Here is a 20,399-nt window from a genome sequence, read left to right as displayed (position 1 = left end):
TGTGTTAACATGTTATCTCTATGCATCCCTATTTAGTTAATGGAATGGAGGACAGCTCCCCTTCTGGTCAGGTTATGCATGTGCAGGGTATTGCCCCTTCTAGGTGGGAGTCTCTTGTCATGCGCAGTTGTAATGGTGCTCATGCTGAGAGCACGTTGCTGGTCGCTTGGGATCGTGAAGAAATGGAGTGAATAAAGTCGGTTTCACTGAAGATAAACGTCGTGTTTATTCAGAACAAGCTTAGTAGTCAACATTGGTAGCAGTCGATGGTTAGCAGAAAATGGCTTCTGCTAGCTACAAAGTTCCACCGAAGTTCGATGAGTCCCGACCGTACGAGAGTTGGAAAAATGAAGTTGCTGTGTGGAAGCTCGTTACTGAGCTGGATAAGAAGAAACAGGCCCTTGCTGTCGTCCTGGGGCTTGAAGGAAGGGCAAGGGATATCGCCATGGAAATACCCGCTGCAGACTTGAATACAGATGGGGGTATGGACGTTTTAATTGCAAAACTAGATGGAATGTTTCTCAAAGAAGAGAGGGACCGCGCTTACGATGCTTATTCGTATTTTGACTGTATCAAGAAGGACAGTTCTGTGTCCATGGCGGACTATGTGATTGACTTTGAGCAGCGATACAATAGAATGAAAAAGTATGATATGACTCTTCCCGATGCCGTATTGGCTTTTAAACTTTTGGATACGGCTTGTCTAGACGAGAGGAGTAGGCAAATGGCGCTGACAGCGTGTACGGATCTAACGTTTGCGGCAATGAAGTCCGCGCTCAGGAGGATTTTTGGAGGGAAAATACAAGTCGACGCGACTAATGGCATACAAGTAAAAGATGAAGTGTTCTACACAGAGCAGCGCTCGCGAGGAAGATTTAAACGAACAAGTAACGTTGTGCAGCAAGCTGGACAAGAGTCACAGACAACACAGGTTGGACAACAAAAGCCACCGTTACAAGGTACTAACCCACTGGATAGGTTCGGTAGGCGATCAAAATGTGCTGTATGTCAGAGCACGTTCCATTGGGCCAAGGACTGTCCCCACAAGAATAGCGAGCAAGTAAAGCTAACTGAAGAGCCAGCAAAAGTAGAGGACACATTGCTTACCAAAGCCTCGCTGTCTGAATCAGCATCAGAGATCTTTCTGACTGAGTCGTTAGGGACAGCTATCATTGATACTGCATGTACCCGCACAGTATGCGGAGAAAAGTGGTTGGAAAATTTTGTCGCAGACCTCAGTCAAAGCCAAGTGAACCAGATAGCGCAGAGTGAAATTCCAAGCAGCAGACCATTTCGCTTTGGAGATGGGAATATAGTACATTCCTCCAAAATACTGAAACTGCCTGCAAAAATAGGACATACAAAATGTCAAGTGGAAACTGAAGTAGTTAAAACTGATATCCCACTGCTTCTGAGTAAGACTTCACTGAAAAGGGCAGGGACCATTTTGGATATGGAGAATGATAGTGCTGTGATGTTTAATCAAAATATCCCTCTTGAATTAACCAGCTCGGGACACTATTGTATAGATATCAGAGACAAGAGCACAGAAACAAAGCCAATAGAAACTGAAGCACTGACGGCTCCAGAGAACAGCCTGAATGAAGATGAGGTCCTCACAGTCACAGAAAATATGACCGCAAATGAGAAACACAAAGTTCTTCTGAAATTGCATAAACAGTTCGGTCACGCCTCCGCCGAGAGGCTACAGCGGCTCATCCATAGCTCTGGAAATAAAGACACAGAGTGTGACACGATTTTGCAGCACATAGTACAGGACTGTGACATTTGCCAGAGATACAGCAAGACGAAGCCAAAGCCTGCTGTGGGCTTGCCTCTTGCTTCAACATTTAATGAAACGGTGGCAGTAGATTTGCATGAGTTGGAACCAGGGGTATGGTACCTCCACATCATTGATCAATTCACAAGGTTCAGCGCAGGAAGCATTGTAAAAACCAAGAAGTCCTCAGAGATCGTCAAGTCATTTCTTCATACATGGATAGGAATCCACAGCGCCCCCCAGAGGCTCTACAGCGATAACGGAGGAGAATTCAATAATGCAGAGTTCCGTGATATGGCTGAGAACTTTAACATTGAGACGAAAACAACAGCGGGATACAGTCCCTGGAGCAACGGACTACTGGAGAGGCATAATCAGACCCTCACCGACATCATTCTGAAGGTCAGGCGAGAAAGTGGCTGTGACTGGGAAACGGCCCTGGACTGGGCTCTTATGGCTAAGAACAGTATGCATAATGTGCACGGCTACAGTCCACGTCAACTTGTGTATGGTTTGAATCCTAACCTTCCTTCTGTACTGGTTGATAAACCACCCGCACTAGAGGGTACTACTATGAGTGCTAGAGTAGGAGAGCACATTTCGGCCCTACATGCTGCTAGAAAAGCATTCACTGAAGCAGAGTGCTCAGAAAGGATAAGACGAGCACTACGTAAACAGCTCAGAGCTACAGATGAAAAATATGACATGGGTGACAAAGTGTATTACAAACGAGCTGAATGTAATGATCGGAAAGGACCAGGAATTGTTATTGGTCAGGATGGAGCTGTTGTTTTTGTAAGGCATGGTGGAATCTTAGTGCGAGTACATCACTCTAGACTTTCCAAGGTGAACACAAGGGTTAACGAAGAACAAATGGTACAAAATGAAAATGATGCTGAAACGGTAAATGATGAACAAGACACAGAAACAGGAAATGATGAACAAGGTATAAACAATGTAGCTGATGATTTAGCCAGTGAACAAAATAGAGAGAATGAGTTACCTGAAAGTAATGTTGCACAAACTGAAATGGCCCATAAGCCTAATGCACATGATAATCCTGTCCCCTCTGCAGGTATGAGTTTAAAAACAGGACAGACTGTAACATATATGAACAGAGGTGACAATACTCTACTTAGAGCAAGAGTCTTGGGGAGAGCAGGCAAAGCTACAGGGAAATATAAAACATGGTATAACATGCAACATCTAGAGAATAATGGAAGTGATGGGCAAAAGGTATCAGTTGATATCTCAGAAGTTGATAATCTTCACATAGAAACAGACAGAGAAGCTGATGTACTTATAACGAAAGACATCTCATTTGATGCAGCTAAACAGGAAGAAATAAAGAACTGGCACAATAATAATGTCTTCGAGGTAGTTAAAGATGCAGGTCAGAAATGTATCTCTACTAGATGGGTTTGTAGTCTTAAAGAAACACCTAAGGGTATTGTGCCTAAAGCACGACTGGTTGCCAGAGGTTTTGAAGAGATAAATATTCAAGAGCTACAAAAGGATTCCCCTACATGTGCTACTGATTCACTTAGACTTATGTTATCAGTGATATGTCAAAACCAGTGGGAAGTGCATTCTATGGACATCAAATCGGCATTTTTACAGGGTATGGAGCTATCCAGGGATATTTATATCCGCCCCCCTACTCAAGCAGGCTGTGAACATGTTGTATGGAAACTTAAGAAATGTGTTTATGGACTTGCAGACGCATCACTATATTGGTACAACAAAGTGAAGGAAATCATGCAGACTACTGGTGGTAGAGTGTCTCAGGTGGATCCAGCAATATTTTATTGGTTGGATGAGCAATGTAAGGTCACTGGGGTGCTTGCATGTCATGTAGATGATTTTCTCTGGGCAGGCACATCAAACTTTTCATCAAACGTAATCCCGCAACTAAAATCTGTGTTTAAGGTTGGTCGTGAGGAGCATGAAAAGTTTTCTTATGTAGGAATGGATTTTGTAACGGTAAACGGTGAGGTACAGGTACACCAACAAAGTTACATTGACAATCTGCAGCCTATACCCATTCAAGCAGGTCGGGCCACACAGAGAAGTGAGCCCCTTAATGACACTGAAAGAGAGCAGCTACGGTCAAAAATAGGACAAATCCTATGGGTTGCTAAACAAACAAGACCTGATGTTATGTTTGACTCGTGTTGTTTGGCTTCTAATATAAAAGGGGCAACAGTACAATCTATTCATGAGGCTAATAAGGTTATCCGTAAGCTTAAATCTGAAAAGGTAACACTCAGATTCCAACATCTGGGAAACACTGATGCTTTGAACTTGATAGTATTCAGTGATGCTTCGTTTGGGAACCTCCCTGATGGAGGTACACAGGGAGGTACTTTGATAACACTTATGGGAGAAAGAGGGAAGTTTTCCCCACTCAGCTGGCACTCTAAGAAAATCAGACGTGTGGTTCGCAGTACACTCGCAGGGGAAACTCTTGCTATGTCAGATGGAGTAGACAATGCAATGTTTCTGGCCACACTATTTTCTGAACTAACTACTGGCAATGCTGAACTGAATGCTCCCTCCGTGCTCTGTGTGACTGATAACCACTCTCTGTATGATGCTCTCAAGTCTACAAAGCAAGTCACAGAGAAAAGACTTAGGCTGGAAATCAGTAGCATTAAAGAACTCATACAAAGCAAGAAGATCAAGGAGGTGCGTTGGTCAGACACGAAAACTCAACTCGCTGACTGTCTCACAAAGAAAGGAGCATCGGCTCTTGTGCTCTTAAAGGCACTCTGTGAAGGACAATGGGACCTGGGTTAAAAGGGTGTTGGATGGACAATTGATTTTGTTCTCAAATGTTTCCATGACATGTTGATTTCTCTGGAAATGCATGTTCCATAATTCACGCTGTGAATTTCATTTTTTGTTTTCTGTTTATTTCTTTAAAAAAAAGAGAATGAGATTGTTAACATGTTATCTCTATGCATCCCTATTTAGTTAATGGAATGGAGGACAGCTCCCCTTCTGGTCAGGTTATGCATGTGCAGGGTATTGCCCCTTCTAGGTGGGAGTCTCTTGTCATGCGCAGTTGTAATGGTGCTCATGCTGAGAGCACGTTGCTGGTCGCTTGGGATCGTGAAGAAATGGAGTGAATAAAGTCGGTTTCACTGAAGATAAACGTCGTGTTTATTCAGAACAAGCTTAGTAGTCAACAATTTGAATGTTATAAGTATTTGGAGTTATCATGTTAGGCACTGCTGGACAGGCTCCAGCATCCCTGCAGCCCAGAGAGCAGGACACTGCTGGGATGGGCTCCAGCATCCCTGCGACCCAGAGAGCAGGACACTGCTGGGACGGGCTCCAGCATCCCTGCAGCCCAGAGAGCAGTAAACTGCTGGGACAGGCTCCAGCATCCCTGCAGCCCAGAGAGCAGTAAACTGCTGGGACGGGCTCCAGCATCCCTGCAGCCCAGAGAGCAGGACACTGCTGGGACGGGCTCCAGAATCCCTGCGACCCAGAGAGCAGGACACTGCTGGGACGGGCTCCAGCATCCCTGCGACCCAGAGTGCAGGACACTGCTGGGATCGGATCCAGCATCCCTGCAGCCTAGAGAGCAGGACACTGCCTGGACGGGCTCCAGCATCCCTGCAGCCCAGAGAGCAGGAAACTGCTGAGACAGGCTCCAGCATCCCTGCGACCCAGACAGCAGGACACTGCTGGGATAGGCTCCAGCATCCCTACAGCCCAGACAGCAGAACACTGCTGGGACGGGCTCCAGCATCCCTGCGACCCAGACAGCAGGACACTGCTGGGATAGGCTCCAGCATCCCTGCAGCCAAGATAGCAGGACACTGCTGGGACAGGCTCCAGCATCCCTGCGACCCAGAGAGCAGGACACTGCTGGGACGGGCTCCAGCATCCCTGCGGCCCAGAGAGCAGGACACTGCTGGGATAGGCTCCAGCATCCCTGCAGCCCAGAGAGCAGGACACTGCTGGGACGGGCTCCAGCATCCCTGCAGCCCAGAGAGCAGGACACTGCCTGGACGGGCTCCAGCATCCCTGCAGCCCAGAGAGCAGGACACTGCTGGGACGGGCTCCAGCATCCCTGCAGCCCAGAGAGCAGGACACTGCTGGGACGGGCTCCAGCATCCCTGCAGCCTAGAGAGCAGGACACTGCCTGGATGGGCTCCAGCATCCCTGCAGCCCAGAGAGCAGGAAACTGCTGGGACAGGCTCCAGCATCCCTGCGACCCAGACAGCAGGACACTGCTGGGATAGGCTCCAGCATCCCTGCAGCCAAGATAGCAGGACACTGCTGGGACAGGCTCCAGCATCCCTGCGACCCAGAGAGCAGGACACTGCTGGGACGGGCTCCAGCATCCCTGCGGCCCAGAGAGCAGGACACTGCTGGGACGGGCTCCAGCATCCCTGCAGCCCAGAGAGCAGGACACTGCTGGGACGGGCTCCAGCATCCCTGCGACCCAGAGAGCAGGACACTGCTGGGACGGGCTCCAGCATCCCTGCAGCCTAGAGAGCAGGACACTGCCTGGATGGGCTCCAGCATCCCTGCAGCCCAGAGAGCAGGAAACTGCTGGGACGGGCTCCAGCATCCCTGCGACCTAGACAGCAGGACACTGCTGGGATACGCTCCAGCATCCCTGCAGCCTAGAGAGCAGGACACTGCTGGGGGACGGGCTCCAGCATCCCTGCGACCCAGACAGCAGGACACTGCTGGGACAGGCTCCAGAATCCCTGCGACCAAGAGCAGGACACTGTTGGAATAGGCTCCAGCATCCCTGCAGCCAAGATAGCAGGACACTGCTGGGACGGGCTCCAGCATCCCTGCGACCCAGAGAGCAGGACACTGCTGGGACGGGCTCCAGCATCCCTGCGACCCAGAGAGCACGACACTGCTGGGACGGGTCTGGCATCCCTGCAACCCAGAGAGCAGTAAACTGCTGGGACGGGTCTGGCATCCCTGCGGCCCAGAGAGCAGGACACTGCTGGGACAGGTCTGGCATCCCTGCGGCCCAGAGAGCAGGACACTGCTGGGACGGGTCCGGCATCCCTGTGACCCAGAGAGCAGGACAGGTGGTTTGGATAATTGATGGATGGATGTAAGGCATACTGAAAAGAAACATGACAAGCAACCTGGAGAACTGACTCATTTGTATCCTTCATTTTATTGGCTAATGCACTGTACCCAGTATTGTCTGTCCATGACACGATACACAGGCGTGTGTGTGTGTGTGTGTGTGTGTGTGTGTGTGTGTGTGTGTGTGTGTGTGTGTGTGAGTGTTTTAACTCCCCTTCATGTGATGCCAGTGCTGAGAGGCTAGACCTAAAGACTTGCAGTACACGGTGGAAGCTGGTCAGTCTGACAGCAAATGGTCTGCGGCCATAAATGAACTTGAAGGTTTGTTCACGGCTCAGCCTACCTTCACGGCTGGCTGGAGGCCGGAGTCGAACAAAGCTTCGTTTTTAATAATGTTTCCAACTCCTGGTAGGACGGCCTGCTCCAGCAGGACATCACACAGCATCTTGGCCGCCTGCCTCCTCATCGCCTCCTCGGCCCGTGAGCAGCTGAACTTTGGGGAGCAGACGTCCAGACACTGAAGTGCTCTTACCCTCTCCTGGCAGTCCTCCGAGAACCTGTATAGAAAAATACCTTCATTTGCTAACGCCCCACTGACTGGTCAAGTTAAACATTTACTAATGCCCCACTGACTGGTCAAGTTAAACATTTACTAATGCCCCACTGACTGGTCAAGTTAAACATTTACTAATGCCCCACTGACTGGTCAAGTTAAACATTTACTAATGCCCCACTGACTGGTCAAGTTAAACATTTACTAATGCCCCACTGACTGGTCAAGTTAAACATTTACTAATGCCCCACTGACTGGTCAAGTTAAACATTTACTAATGCCCCACTGACTGGTCAAGTTAAACATTTACTAATGCCCCACTGACTGGTCAAGTTAAACATTTACTAATGCCCCACTGACTGGTCAAGTTAAACATTTACTAACGCCCCACTGACTGGTCAAGTTAAACATTTACTAACGCCCCACTGACTGGTCAAGTTAAACATTTACTAACGCCCCACTGACTGGTCAAGTTAAACATTTACTAACGCCCCACTGACTGGTCAAGTTAAACATTTACTAACGCCCCACTGACTGGTCAAGTTAAACATTTACTAACGCCCCACTGACTGGTCAAGTTAAACATTTGCTAATGCCCCACTGACTGGTCAAGTTAAACATTTACTAATGCCCCACTGACTGGTCAAGTTAAACATTTAATAACGCCCCACTGACTGGTCAAGTTAAACATTTACTAACGCCCCACTGACTGGTCAAGTTAAACATTTACTAACGCCCCACTGACTGGTCAAGTTAAACATTTACTAACGCCCCACTGACTGGTCAAGTTAAACATTTACTAACGCCCCACTGACTGGTCAAGTTAAACATTTACTAACGCCCCACTGACTGGTCAAGTTAAACATTTACTAATGCCCCACTGACTGGTCAAGTTAAACATTTACTAATGCCCCACTGACTGGTCAAGTTAAACATTTACTAATGCCCCACTGACTGGTCAAGTTAAACATTTACTAACGCCCCACTGACTGGTCAAGTTAAACATTTACTAACGCCCCACTTACTGGTCAAGTTAAACATTTACTAATGCCCCACTTACTGGTCAAGTTAAACATTTACTAACGCCCCACTGACTGGTCAAGTTAAACATTTACTAACGCCCCACTGACTGGTCAAGTTAAACATTTACTAACGCCCCACTTACTGGTCAAGTTAAACATTTTGTTATTTAAAAAAAGATTATTTTTCCCCAATTTCAAAATGTTTTTCCAGTCTACTTGTACATCTTGTGCATGTGTGTTGTGTGTAAATCTACTTGTACATCTTGTGCGTATATGTTGTGTGTAAATCTACTTATACATCTTGTGCATGTGTGTGTTGTGTAAATCTATTTGTACATCTTGTGTGTGTGTGTGTGTTGTGTGTAAGTCTACTTGTACATCTTGTGTATATGTGTGTGTTGTGTGTAAATCTACTTGGTTGTCAATGCATCCCTTGCACTTTAACCTGCAACCAAAGACATTGTGAATACTGAAAGACATGGCTGATCATAGCATCTTTAGGTTAGCCTGTGTATAGTGAAGTCATCCATCCATCATCCATACCCCTTTAATTCACTTCAGGTTCGTGGGGGGCTGGAGTCTATCCCAGCATGCATTTGGCAGAAAGCAGGGAAACACCTTGGTCAGATCTTCATCAGTCTCATGAGGTTTCACATTTATTTTTTCATATAACTTGACTAAATTATCAAACCAATGTTCAAAGTATTGACTTTGTGTCATTATTCAATGGTTTTTTGTTTTGCCAACACCTTTTCTAGACCATTTTCTGCACCCAACCAGAATATAACACTCCGAATTGGTATTTGAAAGAAACTACCAAGTCTAAAGCCCAACAGTAATGAAAAGAAATGAACATTATCTTTTGTTTGATTTTTTTTTTGCTTTTTTTGCAATTTTCTCTGAATGATGGGTTTTGTTTTGAAAACACATTTTATCGCTATTTTATGATGCTGGAAAGCAACACAGCCACTGACGGTGCACAAGCCAGTGTATTCTTAGTGCTGGTCGCAAGCCCAGACAAATGGAGAGGGTTGCATCAGGAAGGGCATCCGGCGTAAACATTTTGCCAAATCAAATATGCGGATCGTAAATTAGATTTCCATACCGGATCGGTCAAGGCCCGGGTGACCAACAACTGCCGTCAGTACTGTTGTCCAGCAGGGTGCCGGTGGAAACTGTGCTACTGCTGGCCAAGGGAGAAGGAGAGGGGGAAGGCATGTACAGAGGCAGCGGGAGAGAAGGGGGGGGGGTTAAAGAGTGTGGAGCGGCGAGTCAGAATTTTGAATGTTGGCACTATGACTGGTAAAGGGAGAGAGCTGGCTGACATGATGGACAGAAGAAAGGTAGGCATACTGTGTGTGCTAGAGACCAGGTGGAAGTGGAATAAGGCCAGGAGCATCGGAGGTGGGTTCAAACTCTTTTACCATGGTGCAGATGGGAGGAGAAATGGGGTAGGGGTAATTCTGAAGGAAGAGTATGTCAAGAGCGTGCTGGAGGTGAAGAGAGTGTCAGACAGAGTGATGAGTATGAAGATGGAAATCGAACGTGTGATGATGAATGTTATCAGCACATATGCCCCGCAAGTTGGGTGTGAGATGGAAGAGAAAGAAGAATTCTGGAGTGAGTTGGACGACATGGTGGAGAGGGTACCCAAGGAGGAGACAGTGGTGATTGGAGCAGACTTCAATGGACATGTTGGTGAAGGGAACAGAGGTGATGAGGAGGTTAAGGGTAAGTATGGTGTGAAGGAGAGAAATGTGGAAGGACAGATGGAGGTGGATTTTGAAAAACGGATGGAAATGTTTGGTGAATACATATTTCAAGAAGGAGGAGCACAGGGTGATGCACAAGAGTGGAGGAAAGTGCACACAGGTGGACTATATCTTATGTAGAAGGCGCCATCTAAAAGGGATTGGAGACTGCAAAGTGGTGACAGGGGAGAACGTAGCTAGGCAGCATCGGAAGGTGGTCTGTGGGATGACTTTGGAGACCGAGACGAGGAAGCGAGTGAAAGCAGAGCCCAAGATCAAGTGATGAAAGTTGAAGAAGGAAGCCTGTTGCCGGATGGCTGGGCAACTACTGCATAAATAGTGAGGGAGACAGCTAGGAAGGTACTTGACAAGACAAGACAAGACAAGACAAGACAAGAAAAGAAAGTAAGACAAGATAAGACACAATAAGATAAGATAAGATACTTTGTTGTCATTGGGTGCACACAACGAAATTTTGTTTGGTGACTCTCAGACCAGCAACACTACAACACATCTGCTGAATACAAATTTAAGTGCAATGGTAATCTTGGTGTAACAGATGAGGATTCCAAATCCAACCAAGCAGGGAGGGTTCCGGATGAAAAATAAAACATAATGGACCGCAATTGAGCTGCCCAGTAATACCATTGGATGTCTGGGCATTTAAGGCCTCCTCGGTCATATGGTAGATACAGTAAAGATAGGCGTAATCTGGGACGCTTATTTTGCCGAAAAAAAGTTGGTAAACAATTTATTGATTCTAGTAAACAAAGATGAGGGAGGGGGCAGGGGGATATTCTGGAACAAATAAAGAAATTTAGGGAGTATGTTCATTATTAGAATATTTATCCTGCCAATCATTGAAATAGGTAAAGATGTCCAACGTTCTATTGATGAGATACTAGCTTCCAGAATTGGGTCATAATTTATCTGAGCAATCTTATTCACATCAGAGACAATTTTTATTCCCAAATATGTGAAATAATCCGTTGAATTGAAAGTAGAAGCATAAACATGGCTATTTTTCCTCTCTGATCAATAAGTAGCATTATAGATGATTTTGAATGATTAACTTAATATCCATATATTTTTCCAAATGTTTCAATACGACCTAGGAGTGCGGGGACAGAGCTATGTAGATTTTTTAGTAGCAAAATTACATCATCGGCAAAGAGCGCTATTTTATGTTCTAAATGACCTTCTCAAATTCCATAAATGTCACTGTGCATCCTCACCGCTATAGTAAGGATGAAAAGCAATGGTGATAAAGGACTCCCTTGCAGGCAACTTCTAGAGATGTTAAAAGGTTTAGAAATCATACCGTTAGTCAGGACTTCCGCAGTAAGCCCAGTACAGAGCAATCTAACCCATTTACAAAATGTATCTCCAAAGCCAAAGCGGGAAAGCACCTCGAACAAATAAAGCCATTCAACACGGTCAAAGGCCTTCTCGGCATCAAGTGAGAGTAAGGCAGTGTCTGTCGCCTCTCTCTGGCTGTGTAAAATATTGAGTACTCATCTGACATTATGTAAGCCCCGTCTACCTTGGATAAATCCGTTTTGGTCTTGCCCCACCACCTGAGGGAGCAAGCCCTCCAATCTTCTTGCAAGAACTTTACAGAGTATTTTTGTATCTGAATTTAAAAGGCTAGTTGGATGCATATTTTCACATTTTGTATTTGGTTTGCCTGGCTTTAGAAGTAGTGTGATTAGGGCACCCTGCATGGATGTGGGGAGAAGACCATTCTCAAAGGACTCCTGAAACATCTCCAAATGGGTAAAAGTAATTTGGATTGACATTTTTTTAAAATATCTATGGGGATGCCATCTGGACCCGCTGTTTTTCCAGCCTGCATACAGCCAATCGCTTCTGGAATTTCCAATTTTGTTATACTTCTGTCTAATATTTTACTTTCCTCTTCAGAAATTCTGGGATTATTAAGGTTGTTTAAGAATTCTGTCTGCATGTACAGGCTAGAAGAGCACTCAGAGCTATACAATTTCCCATAGAAGACTGTGAAGGCTTCATTAATCTCTGTAGGGCCTACTATAACTCTACCATTTGGAGCTTCTATACAGTTAATAGACCTTTCTGTTTGTTGTTGTTTAATGTGCCATGCTAGGAGTTTTCCGGGCTTTTCCCCCTGGTCATAGTAGGACTGTTTGAGTCTCAGTAAATAGTTAGCTGTTTTATTAGCTGATAATTCGTTATACTGAGATCTAAGTAGGAGTAATTGTGTATGTTTATCTGTAGAGATATGTCTGTTATGGTAGATATCCGTTTCAATTTTTTTAATTTTCTCATCTAATGTCTTCATTTCAAGTTGTGCACTCTTTTTCGTTGAACTAGTAAAATAAATTATTTGACCCCTAATAAAGGCCTTGAATGCCTCCCATCTTGTGCTAGGATGTGTTACATTCAAAATATAAGTTGATTTGTTTATCTAAGAAAATCTATGAATCCGGGGTTCATAAGCCATCCTGGTTGAAAATGCCATCTTGGGGGATCACTCACTGGTTTAGCATTTTTATAAATCAAGGATACAGATGCATGATCAGATAGAACTATACTGCTATAATGACATTTGTCAATTTTGGAAACAAGTAGTGCTGAAACTAAAAAGTAGTCTATACGTGAGTGAGTTTTATAAGTTCTGGAATAACAGGAATATTCTACTGCATTTGGTTTACCATGCCTCCAAACATCCGACAAATTCAACTCTTTCATAAAAGGGTGTATTGTCTTTCTCGACCTGATGTGAGTATCATCTAAACCAGTTGATCTGTTTCTTAATGGATCCAATGTGCAATTAAAGTCACCAGCTATTATGTATTGCCCAGGGAGATTTGAAGCAGTCAGAAACAAATTATCGTAGAATTTGGGATCATCCTCATTGGGGCCATACACATTTATCTTTTCAGATAATAAAGTACCCTGGACCATGATATATCTACCTGCTGGGTCCTTAACTATATTTTGGATCTGTAGTGGGACAGATTTATGGATTAGTATCATAACCTCTGTAGCATGGGTGGTATAGGGCGCAGACGACGCCTGACCCTGCCATCTTCTTCTTATTTTGGAAATATCCACACTCAGCAGATGAGTTTCTTGTAAAAAAAAAACTACTTTTGATTTCAAGAATTTTATCCTGCTCATCACTTGTTTCACCTTTGTAAGTTTGCTCAGACCCCTACAGTTCCATGAGATCAATTTTATCTTACAGCTATCAGATATTAGTTACAATATGCAGTACAATATATATTTAAGGATCGTTTTGATAAGATACATTGACAAGCCACACCCACAAAACACGAGGAACCCCCCCTGCCCCCAAAAAAACACAAAAACAAAAAAGACCCCCCCCCCGCCGAATCCCATGTGAGCTTGGACTCCCTCCCCTCCCACTCTATAACTACTGCTTACGGAAATGGGTCTCTCTCTGGCTTTTAGTTATTCTTTACTTTTTAGCTCTTAACTAGCTTTCCTTTTCTTTTTACCGAGTACAAACCAATTAAACTTAAGTAGCCTATGTAATCATGAACTACGCAACATTTCTAACCTGTAGCCTACATATTGTGTTAAACAGCCTAATAATAAGCACATAACAAATACTCGCATATCTGGAACCCACGCAGGCTGAAGGCTGAAGAAAATATAGATAAAAAAATCAAATATAGCCTGCGGCTGTTGACCACATGAAATCCGTGACGGGTTGTAGCCTACGTCCCAAGTAGCCTAAGCAAATGTCATTTCAACTCTGTCCAGTGCCTGGATGCGCCCATATAAACTAGCCTAATGACATTCCAACTGTCCAGTGCTTGGATGCATAAGCGTCAGTAGGCTATTTCTCCTTTCTTCTAATCCGGTTTAGGCCCACTGTCCACAGCAGTAAAGTTGAACATTTATGTTGGCCATGGTAATGAAAAAGAAACCAAACTCAGCCCTGTTTCAAAGACAGATCAAAAAAAGAATAATCATGTCTCCTTTTGTGGAAACAATAGGCTATAAAATAGAGTAGCCTAGGCTAGGCTATAGGCCTAGTTTAACTAACGTTAGTAGGGCTATTATCGTTACACTTTCCTGATGGAACATTCCCTCGTCAGGTCCGACTCGGTCATTCAAAGAGACTAGATAAACGTGTCCACTTCTGCCGGAGTTTGGAAGGAGTGAGACCTCTCATCATGTGTCACCAGGAGCTGGGCTGGAAAGATGATTCTGTGCTTGTAAATCCCCTTGTCTCGCAGCTTCTTTTGCACTTCATCGTAGCCACGCTGCATCCTGTGCACATCGGCGGAAACGAATTTGGTCGTTATTGTAAAGGACCTTTCCTTTGGTTCTGGTGGCCTTCAAAACTAGCTCCTTGTCCTTAAAGTTCAAGAACTTCATAATAAATGTCCTTGGATGTGTCGTGCGCGAGTCGTTGCTTGGTGGACCACTGATTCTCTGAGCCCACTCGATTACCAAGGCCTCTTGTGGTTCCAAGCCCAGAGCCTCTGCTAGCCACTTTTCCAAAAACGCAGCTGCGTCCTGGCCCTCTACCTTCTCCGGTAACCCCACCATTCTCACGTTGTTTCACCGACTTCTGCATTCCAAGTCGTCCACTTTGTTGGCAAGATTTTTAATGGTGCTTTCCAATGTGCTCACTTTGGATAGTAGCCCATTCCGCATCAGAAATCCGTTGTTCTGCGTGTGCTATACGCCCTGTGTATTCTCGTACCTGCTTTCTTACATCCATAATTGTTGCTTGCACAACATCAATTCTCTTATAAAGTCCACTTTTCAAGGACAGTATGGCCTTCATGATATCTTGATTGCTATTCTTGTCTGGGTCAAATATTTCGCCATCTCCTTCATCGAGGTCATCCTCCATGTCAGCCAAGACGCTGCTCGTTTTTTCACCCTCCAAATGTTCGTCCTTGTATTGTGGTTTCTTTTGGTCCCTTTTTGCCAATTTTTCGTGACATTTTTGACTCCCAGTACTGTTATAAACGTGTTGCTTGATTTTAAATAAGATTCTGATTAGTGTTGTAGGATTGATTGCATGCTAGCAGCAGAGCTTAAAAGTTGCGACCTCCTAGCACCTCGCCATAACCGCAAGTCCACAGCTCTTTTCTGTCCTGGCCCCACAGTGGTGGTGGAATGAACTCCCCACTGATGTCAGAACAGTGGAGTCGCTGCCCATCTTTCGGCGCAGGTTGAAAACTCACCTCTTCAAGAACTACTACCCTGTTACTTGTTCTTAGCACTTATTGTATTCACTCATTTAAAAAACAAACAAATCTTTCTTGCGCTTTTGCTTTAGCACTGGTTTTGCTCTTAGATGCTTGTTTAGATGCACTTATGGCCTCTGATGACTAGTAGTTCTCCTGATCTCCTACGTTAAATGATGCACTTACTGTAAGTTGCCTTGGATAAAAGCGTCAGCTAAATGACTGTAATGTAATTTATAGACACAATTGGCCGTGTCTGCGGGTGGGAAGCTGGATGTGGGTCTTTGTTCTTGTCACCGCACTAGTGCCTCCTCTGGTCGGTTGGGGCTACGTCCCCCTGGTGAAACTCCTCACTGTCAGGTGAAAAGAAGCGGCTGGTGACTCCACATGTATTGGAGGAGGCATGTGGTAGTCTGCAGCCCTCCCCGGATCGGCAGAGGGGGTGGAGCAGCGACCAGGAGATCTCAGAAGAGTGGGGTAATTGGCCAGATACAATTGGAGAGAAAAAAAAAGGGGGGGGGGCCCACAAAAAAAAAGCAAGAGAGGCAAGATTGAGATGGTTTGGACATGTGCGGAGCAGAGATGCTGGGTACATAAGTTTATTATATTGGGAGAAGGATACTGAAGATGGAGCTGCCAGGCAAGAGGAAAAGAGGAAGGCCAAAGTGGAGATTTATGGATGTGGTGAGAGGACAGGCAGGTTGTTGGTGTGACAGAGGAAGATGCAGTGGACAGGAAGGATTGAAATGGATGATCCGCTGTGGTGACCCCTAATGGGAGCAGCTGAAAGTAGTAGTAGTAGTACTAGTAGTAGTAGTAGTAGTAGTAGTAGTAGTAGTAGTAGTAGTAGTAGCAGTAGTAGTAGTGGTAGTGGTAGTAGTAGGATCCTGGAAAGCATTGGTGTGTTCAACAAAAGGCATAAAGAATTGTCTAGACTCTAAAGGAAGGCAATGTCTTGGCTTGAAATTTGTCTTTGCCTTCGACATGCAAGATTAACTTTGCTTTTCAGACATGTCTTAATGTAGGACAGTCACAGAAAGAGACTGATTTCCCCCAAAGTGGATCCCTTTTATTTCAGTCTTTTCAGGGTGGGCTCATGTCCCGGTTACCTGATTTCCACCGTGCTGTCAAAGAAGCAGACAACGTCATTAGTCAGATGAATCTCTAGTACCAGGACAGAACCCCTCCGGTCCTTCTTCTCGGCAGGATTTATGCGCATGGATCCATTCATTCCGAAGTGCACTCTAGTGGATGTGAGCGTGGGTGGGAGAGAGGGAGGGAGATTTTATTTGACAGCAACAGGACAGGAAAACCAATCACAAAATAATACAACATCTTTCATGTATTTCTGGTGCTCGATTCTCCTCTCACACCTCTTTATATCCTGGAAATAGTATTTATGTTTTACAATCAAGCAGCAACTAATGGGGCAGTGCCTTAAGTTGCAGTTCCGTCATGACCACTAAGTGGCTTCCCCAAAAAACTTCAGGCCCAATGCAAGTCAACGAGATGATTTCCAATTTCTACCTTCAAAAACAAAGTCAATAATCTTTTGCCCGAATATTTGGGGTTTGAATCGCTAATCTGAAGTCTGGCACACAGTGTGAGGGTGGTGATTTTGAAAATTGTCCTGTTAATTATTGTTCTGTCAACTATCACGCCATCTACTTATTATGTCAAAGAGAGCAAGCTACAGTCGGCAACCTGAAAAATGCAAACAGGCTCTAGTGTGTAGTAATACACCAGGGTTCCTCAGCAAAAAAGTCTTTCCCAGATATAGCATAGTCTGAGGCGAATCAGGCATTAGAAATATACAAAAGATGTACTGTTCGTGGATGGCGAACAGTTTATTTTTGTGAGTTTTATTACAGCTTGTACTGTTTTAATTAGCTTTCCCTGTTTGCTGCTGTTTATTTTTGTTCTGGTTCACTGGGATTAACAGCCAGACCTCAGACCACAGCAGTCGCTAGCCAAGGTCATGTCTAAACGTCTCATGTCTCATGGTAACTCATACCATCCGATGTCAACAAACCTGAGCTGTCCCTTTAAAGAGAGTGTCATGTCACAGAAATACCAAAGATTCAGTTCCAACAACAAATCTACTACTACTACTACTACTACTACTACTACTTTCAGTTGGTCCCGTTAGGGGTCGCCACAGCAGATCATCAGTTTCCATCTCTTAGTTCCAACAACGAATTACATCTGCATATCATCAGGAAGATGTAAGACTGTGTTAACACTTGCGTGGGCGACTTGAGAAGTTTTGACTGAACATTTTGCAAAGTGTCAGAGTTTGTCTGCTACACTACCTCAGTGCTCTTGGACCAAAGTACATGAAGAGTTCCTTCCCCAGAGTTTCGACGCCACTGTATTGAGATCCATGAAAAACCTGGAAGGTACATCTCTCCGTGCCCTGTGAGAAGATATTGCCTGGTTAGCGAGTATAATCATGTGACAGCTGGTGTGAATTACTTCAACACAGTTCCACCATTTCACTTGATTCTGGTTCATACATGGCCCCTTCCCCAAATTCCCCAACTACCCACTAACATTCACAGTCAGATGTTCATGCCCTCCCCTTTGCCCCGACAGAGTCTGTGTCCTTTCCAACCCTACATATATGCTAACCAGGGTTCATATTCACTCATCCATCCATCCATTATCCAAACCGCTTATCCTGCTCTCAGGGTCGCGGGGATGCTGGAGACTATCCCAGCAGTCATTGGGTGGCAGGCGGGGAGACACCCTGGACAGGCCATCACAGGGCCGACCCAAATACACACACACACATACAGAACATGAGGTAACGTGGGCTGTTGTGTGTGTAGCCTGGTCATGAATGAGGTTAAAGGGACAGTCTTTAAATCAGATGGAAACCAAAGCGTCGCCCCGCTACCAAAACACAAATCACAGGACTGCAGCAGATTGACTGGCACGTGTTATAATACAATGACTAATGGTAAACAACAACTACATGTATTTCTAATGTGTTGTGATGCTGTCACAGCTTTGTTCACATCATTGATGTTGTAGTAAAGACTGGAGTAAAACACATCCACATGTTCTATTACCATCAGCTGAGAAAGACACAAAATGCTTATTTTATACCTGTAGTGCCAACTATTCAGCTATTCAGTTATACTCACTTCAAAACTTTATTGCAGACTCGGGGTCCATAACAGACAAACAGGTAACAGACAAACCCCAGACAATACACAGAGTAAACACAATAAAATGACATAAGTAGATAAGGATATATAAGTGCACCTCCATCTCATACTGCCACATAAGGATATATAAGTACACCTCCATCTCATACTGCCAAATAAGGATATATAAGTACACCTCCATTTCATACTGCCACATAAGGATATATAAGTAGTACACCTCCATTTCATATGGCCACATAAGGATATATAAGTACACCTCCATTTCATACTGCCACATAAGGATATATAAGTAGTACACCTCCATTTCATGCTGCCACATAAGGATATATAAGTAGTACACCTCCATTTCATACTGCCACATAAGGATATATAAGTAGTACACCTCCATTTCATGCTGCCACATAAGGATATATAAGTAGTACACCTCCATTTCATACTGCCACATAAGGATATATAAGTAGTACACCTCCATTTCATACTGCCACATAAGGATATATAAGTAGTACACCTCCATTTCATACTGCCACATAAGGATATATAAGTAGTACACCTCCATTTCATGCTGCCACATAAGGATATATAAGTAGTACACCTCCATTTCATGCTGCCACATAAGGATATATAAGTAGTACACCTCCATTTCATACTGCCACATAAGGATATATAAGTAGTACACCTCCATTTCATACTGCCACATAAGGATATATAAGTAGTACACCTCCATTTCATACTGCCACATAAGGATATATAAGTAGTACACCTCCATTTCATAAGAGACGGACCGGAGCTTTGTGTCGGTGTTCACTTACTGCTGGCGTCGTCGTCAAGCTTCCTCTCATCTCTTCTACTTTCTGCCCTTTCCGGACTGTCGAGCGGATTTTCTCTCCATTCAAAGTGCAGCCCGGACCCTCCACCATCTCTGCAAACCTTTACTTTTATCCCAACACTTCTGTCGGCAGAGAAATAATAATAACAAAACTACAAATCAGATTCTGACGGGCACACGGAGCGTCTGAGCCTCACATCAAACATCCCGCCATACTGCTCACATCTGCGCAGGCGCAGTGCGTTGTTTCCGGAAGGCGGTGTCCGATTAATTATTAATTTAAAATTTTTTTATTTAACGAGTTTTTTTTTAAATGCCACATTACAGTAAAATAACATTATTGTCAAAATGTAAAACAGACTTTCCTTATCTTTATCACCATCCAACAAACCAGTGAATTAAGAGATATAAGAAGTGCTAATAAATAAGTAAAGTATGTCATTATTTTCATTATAAGGGCGACAGGAAGTCCATGACTATTGGCACGCATCCAGAGCTTTACCTGGGCCCCGCCCACAAGGTCAGTGTTGTGTCAGGAGGCTTTACCTGGGCCCCGCCCACAGGGTCAGTGTTGTGTCAGGAGGCTTTACCTGGGCCCCGCCCACAGGGTCAGTGTTGTGTCAGGACATCCCACGTGAGACTTTACCAAATCATTATGCGGACTGATGTAGCCAACTTTCTAAAACAGAGACTTAAGATGAATATTGAAATAGATATGTTTGATGTAATGCTTCATTTTAGTAAAGATAAGATTGGAAATAACCCGCTGTATATCATACAACTAATTATTTTTGGAAATTTTAATATTCATAAGAGAAAAAATGGTCAGGAACCAAGCCAACTTTCCTGCATTTTATTAATGAATTTAAACAATATAGTGTGGCAGGATGAGGAAAAACACAGGAGACGAAGGCGAGTTTGAACTTTATTCCTCAGCTCCAAAACCAAACTGAAACAGGAACACCCTTACACCAGAGAGCCCGGGAACGTAAGCCACGCCCCCAACGT

The 20,399-nt window shown here is 44.5% G+C and overlaps 1 protein-coding gene across 1 annotated transcript in view; it reads right to left on the bottom strand.

Annotated features, from left to right (window-relative positions):
• The window catches only part of neil3 (nei-like DNA glycosylase 3), a 34,685-nt gene extending 14,626 nt beyond the window's left edge, over positions 1–20,059 (bottom strand). The window contains exons 1-5 of the mRNA XM_056284375.1: positions 19,938–20,059; positions 19,375–19,514; positions 17,705–17,808; positions 16,502–16,636; positions 7,197–7,410 (exon numbers count right to left, since the gene is read on the bottom strand). Coding sequence (XP_056140350.1) covers positions 7,197–7,410; positions 16,502–16,636; positions 17,705–17,808; positions 19,375–19,482 — 561 coding nt within the window. The 5' untranslated portion in view covers positions 19,483–19,514; positions 19,938–20,059. The remainder of the gene's footprint in view (positions 1–7,196; positions 7,411–16,501; positions 16,637–17,704; positions 17,809–19,374; positions 19,515–19,937) is intronic.
• Between the last annotated feature and the right edge of the window lie 340 nt (positions 20,060–20,399).

The sequence above is a fragment of the Lampris incognitus genome, chromosome 1, assembly GCF_029633865.1.
Source record: "Lampris incognitus isolate fLamInc1 chromosome 1, fLamInc1.hap2, whole genome shotgun sequence".
NCBI classification, from domain to species: Eukaryota; Metazoa; Chordata; class Actinopteri; order Lampriformes; family Lampridae; genus Lampris; species Lampris incognitus.
This window is presented reverse-complemented; position numbering and strand designations above follow the sequence as displayed.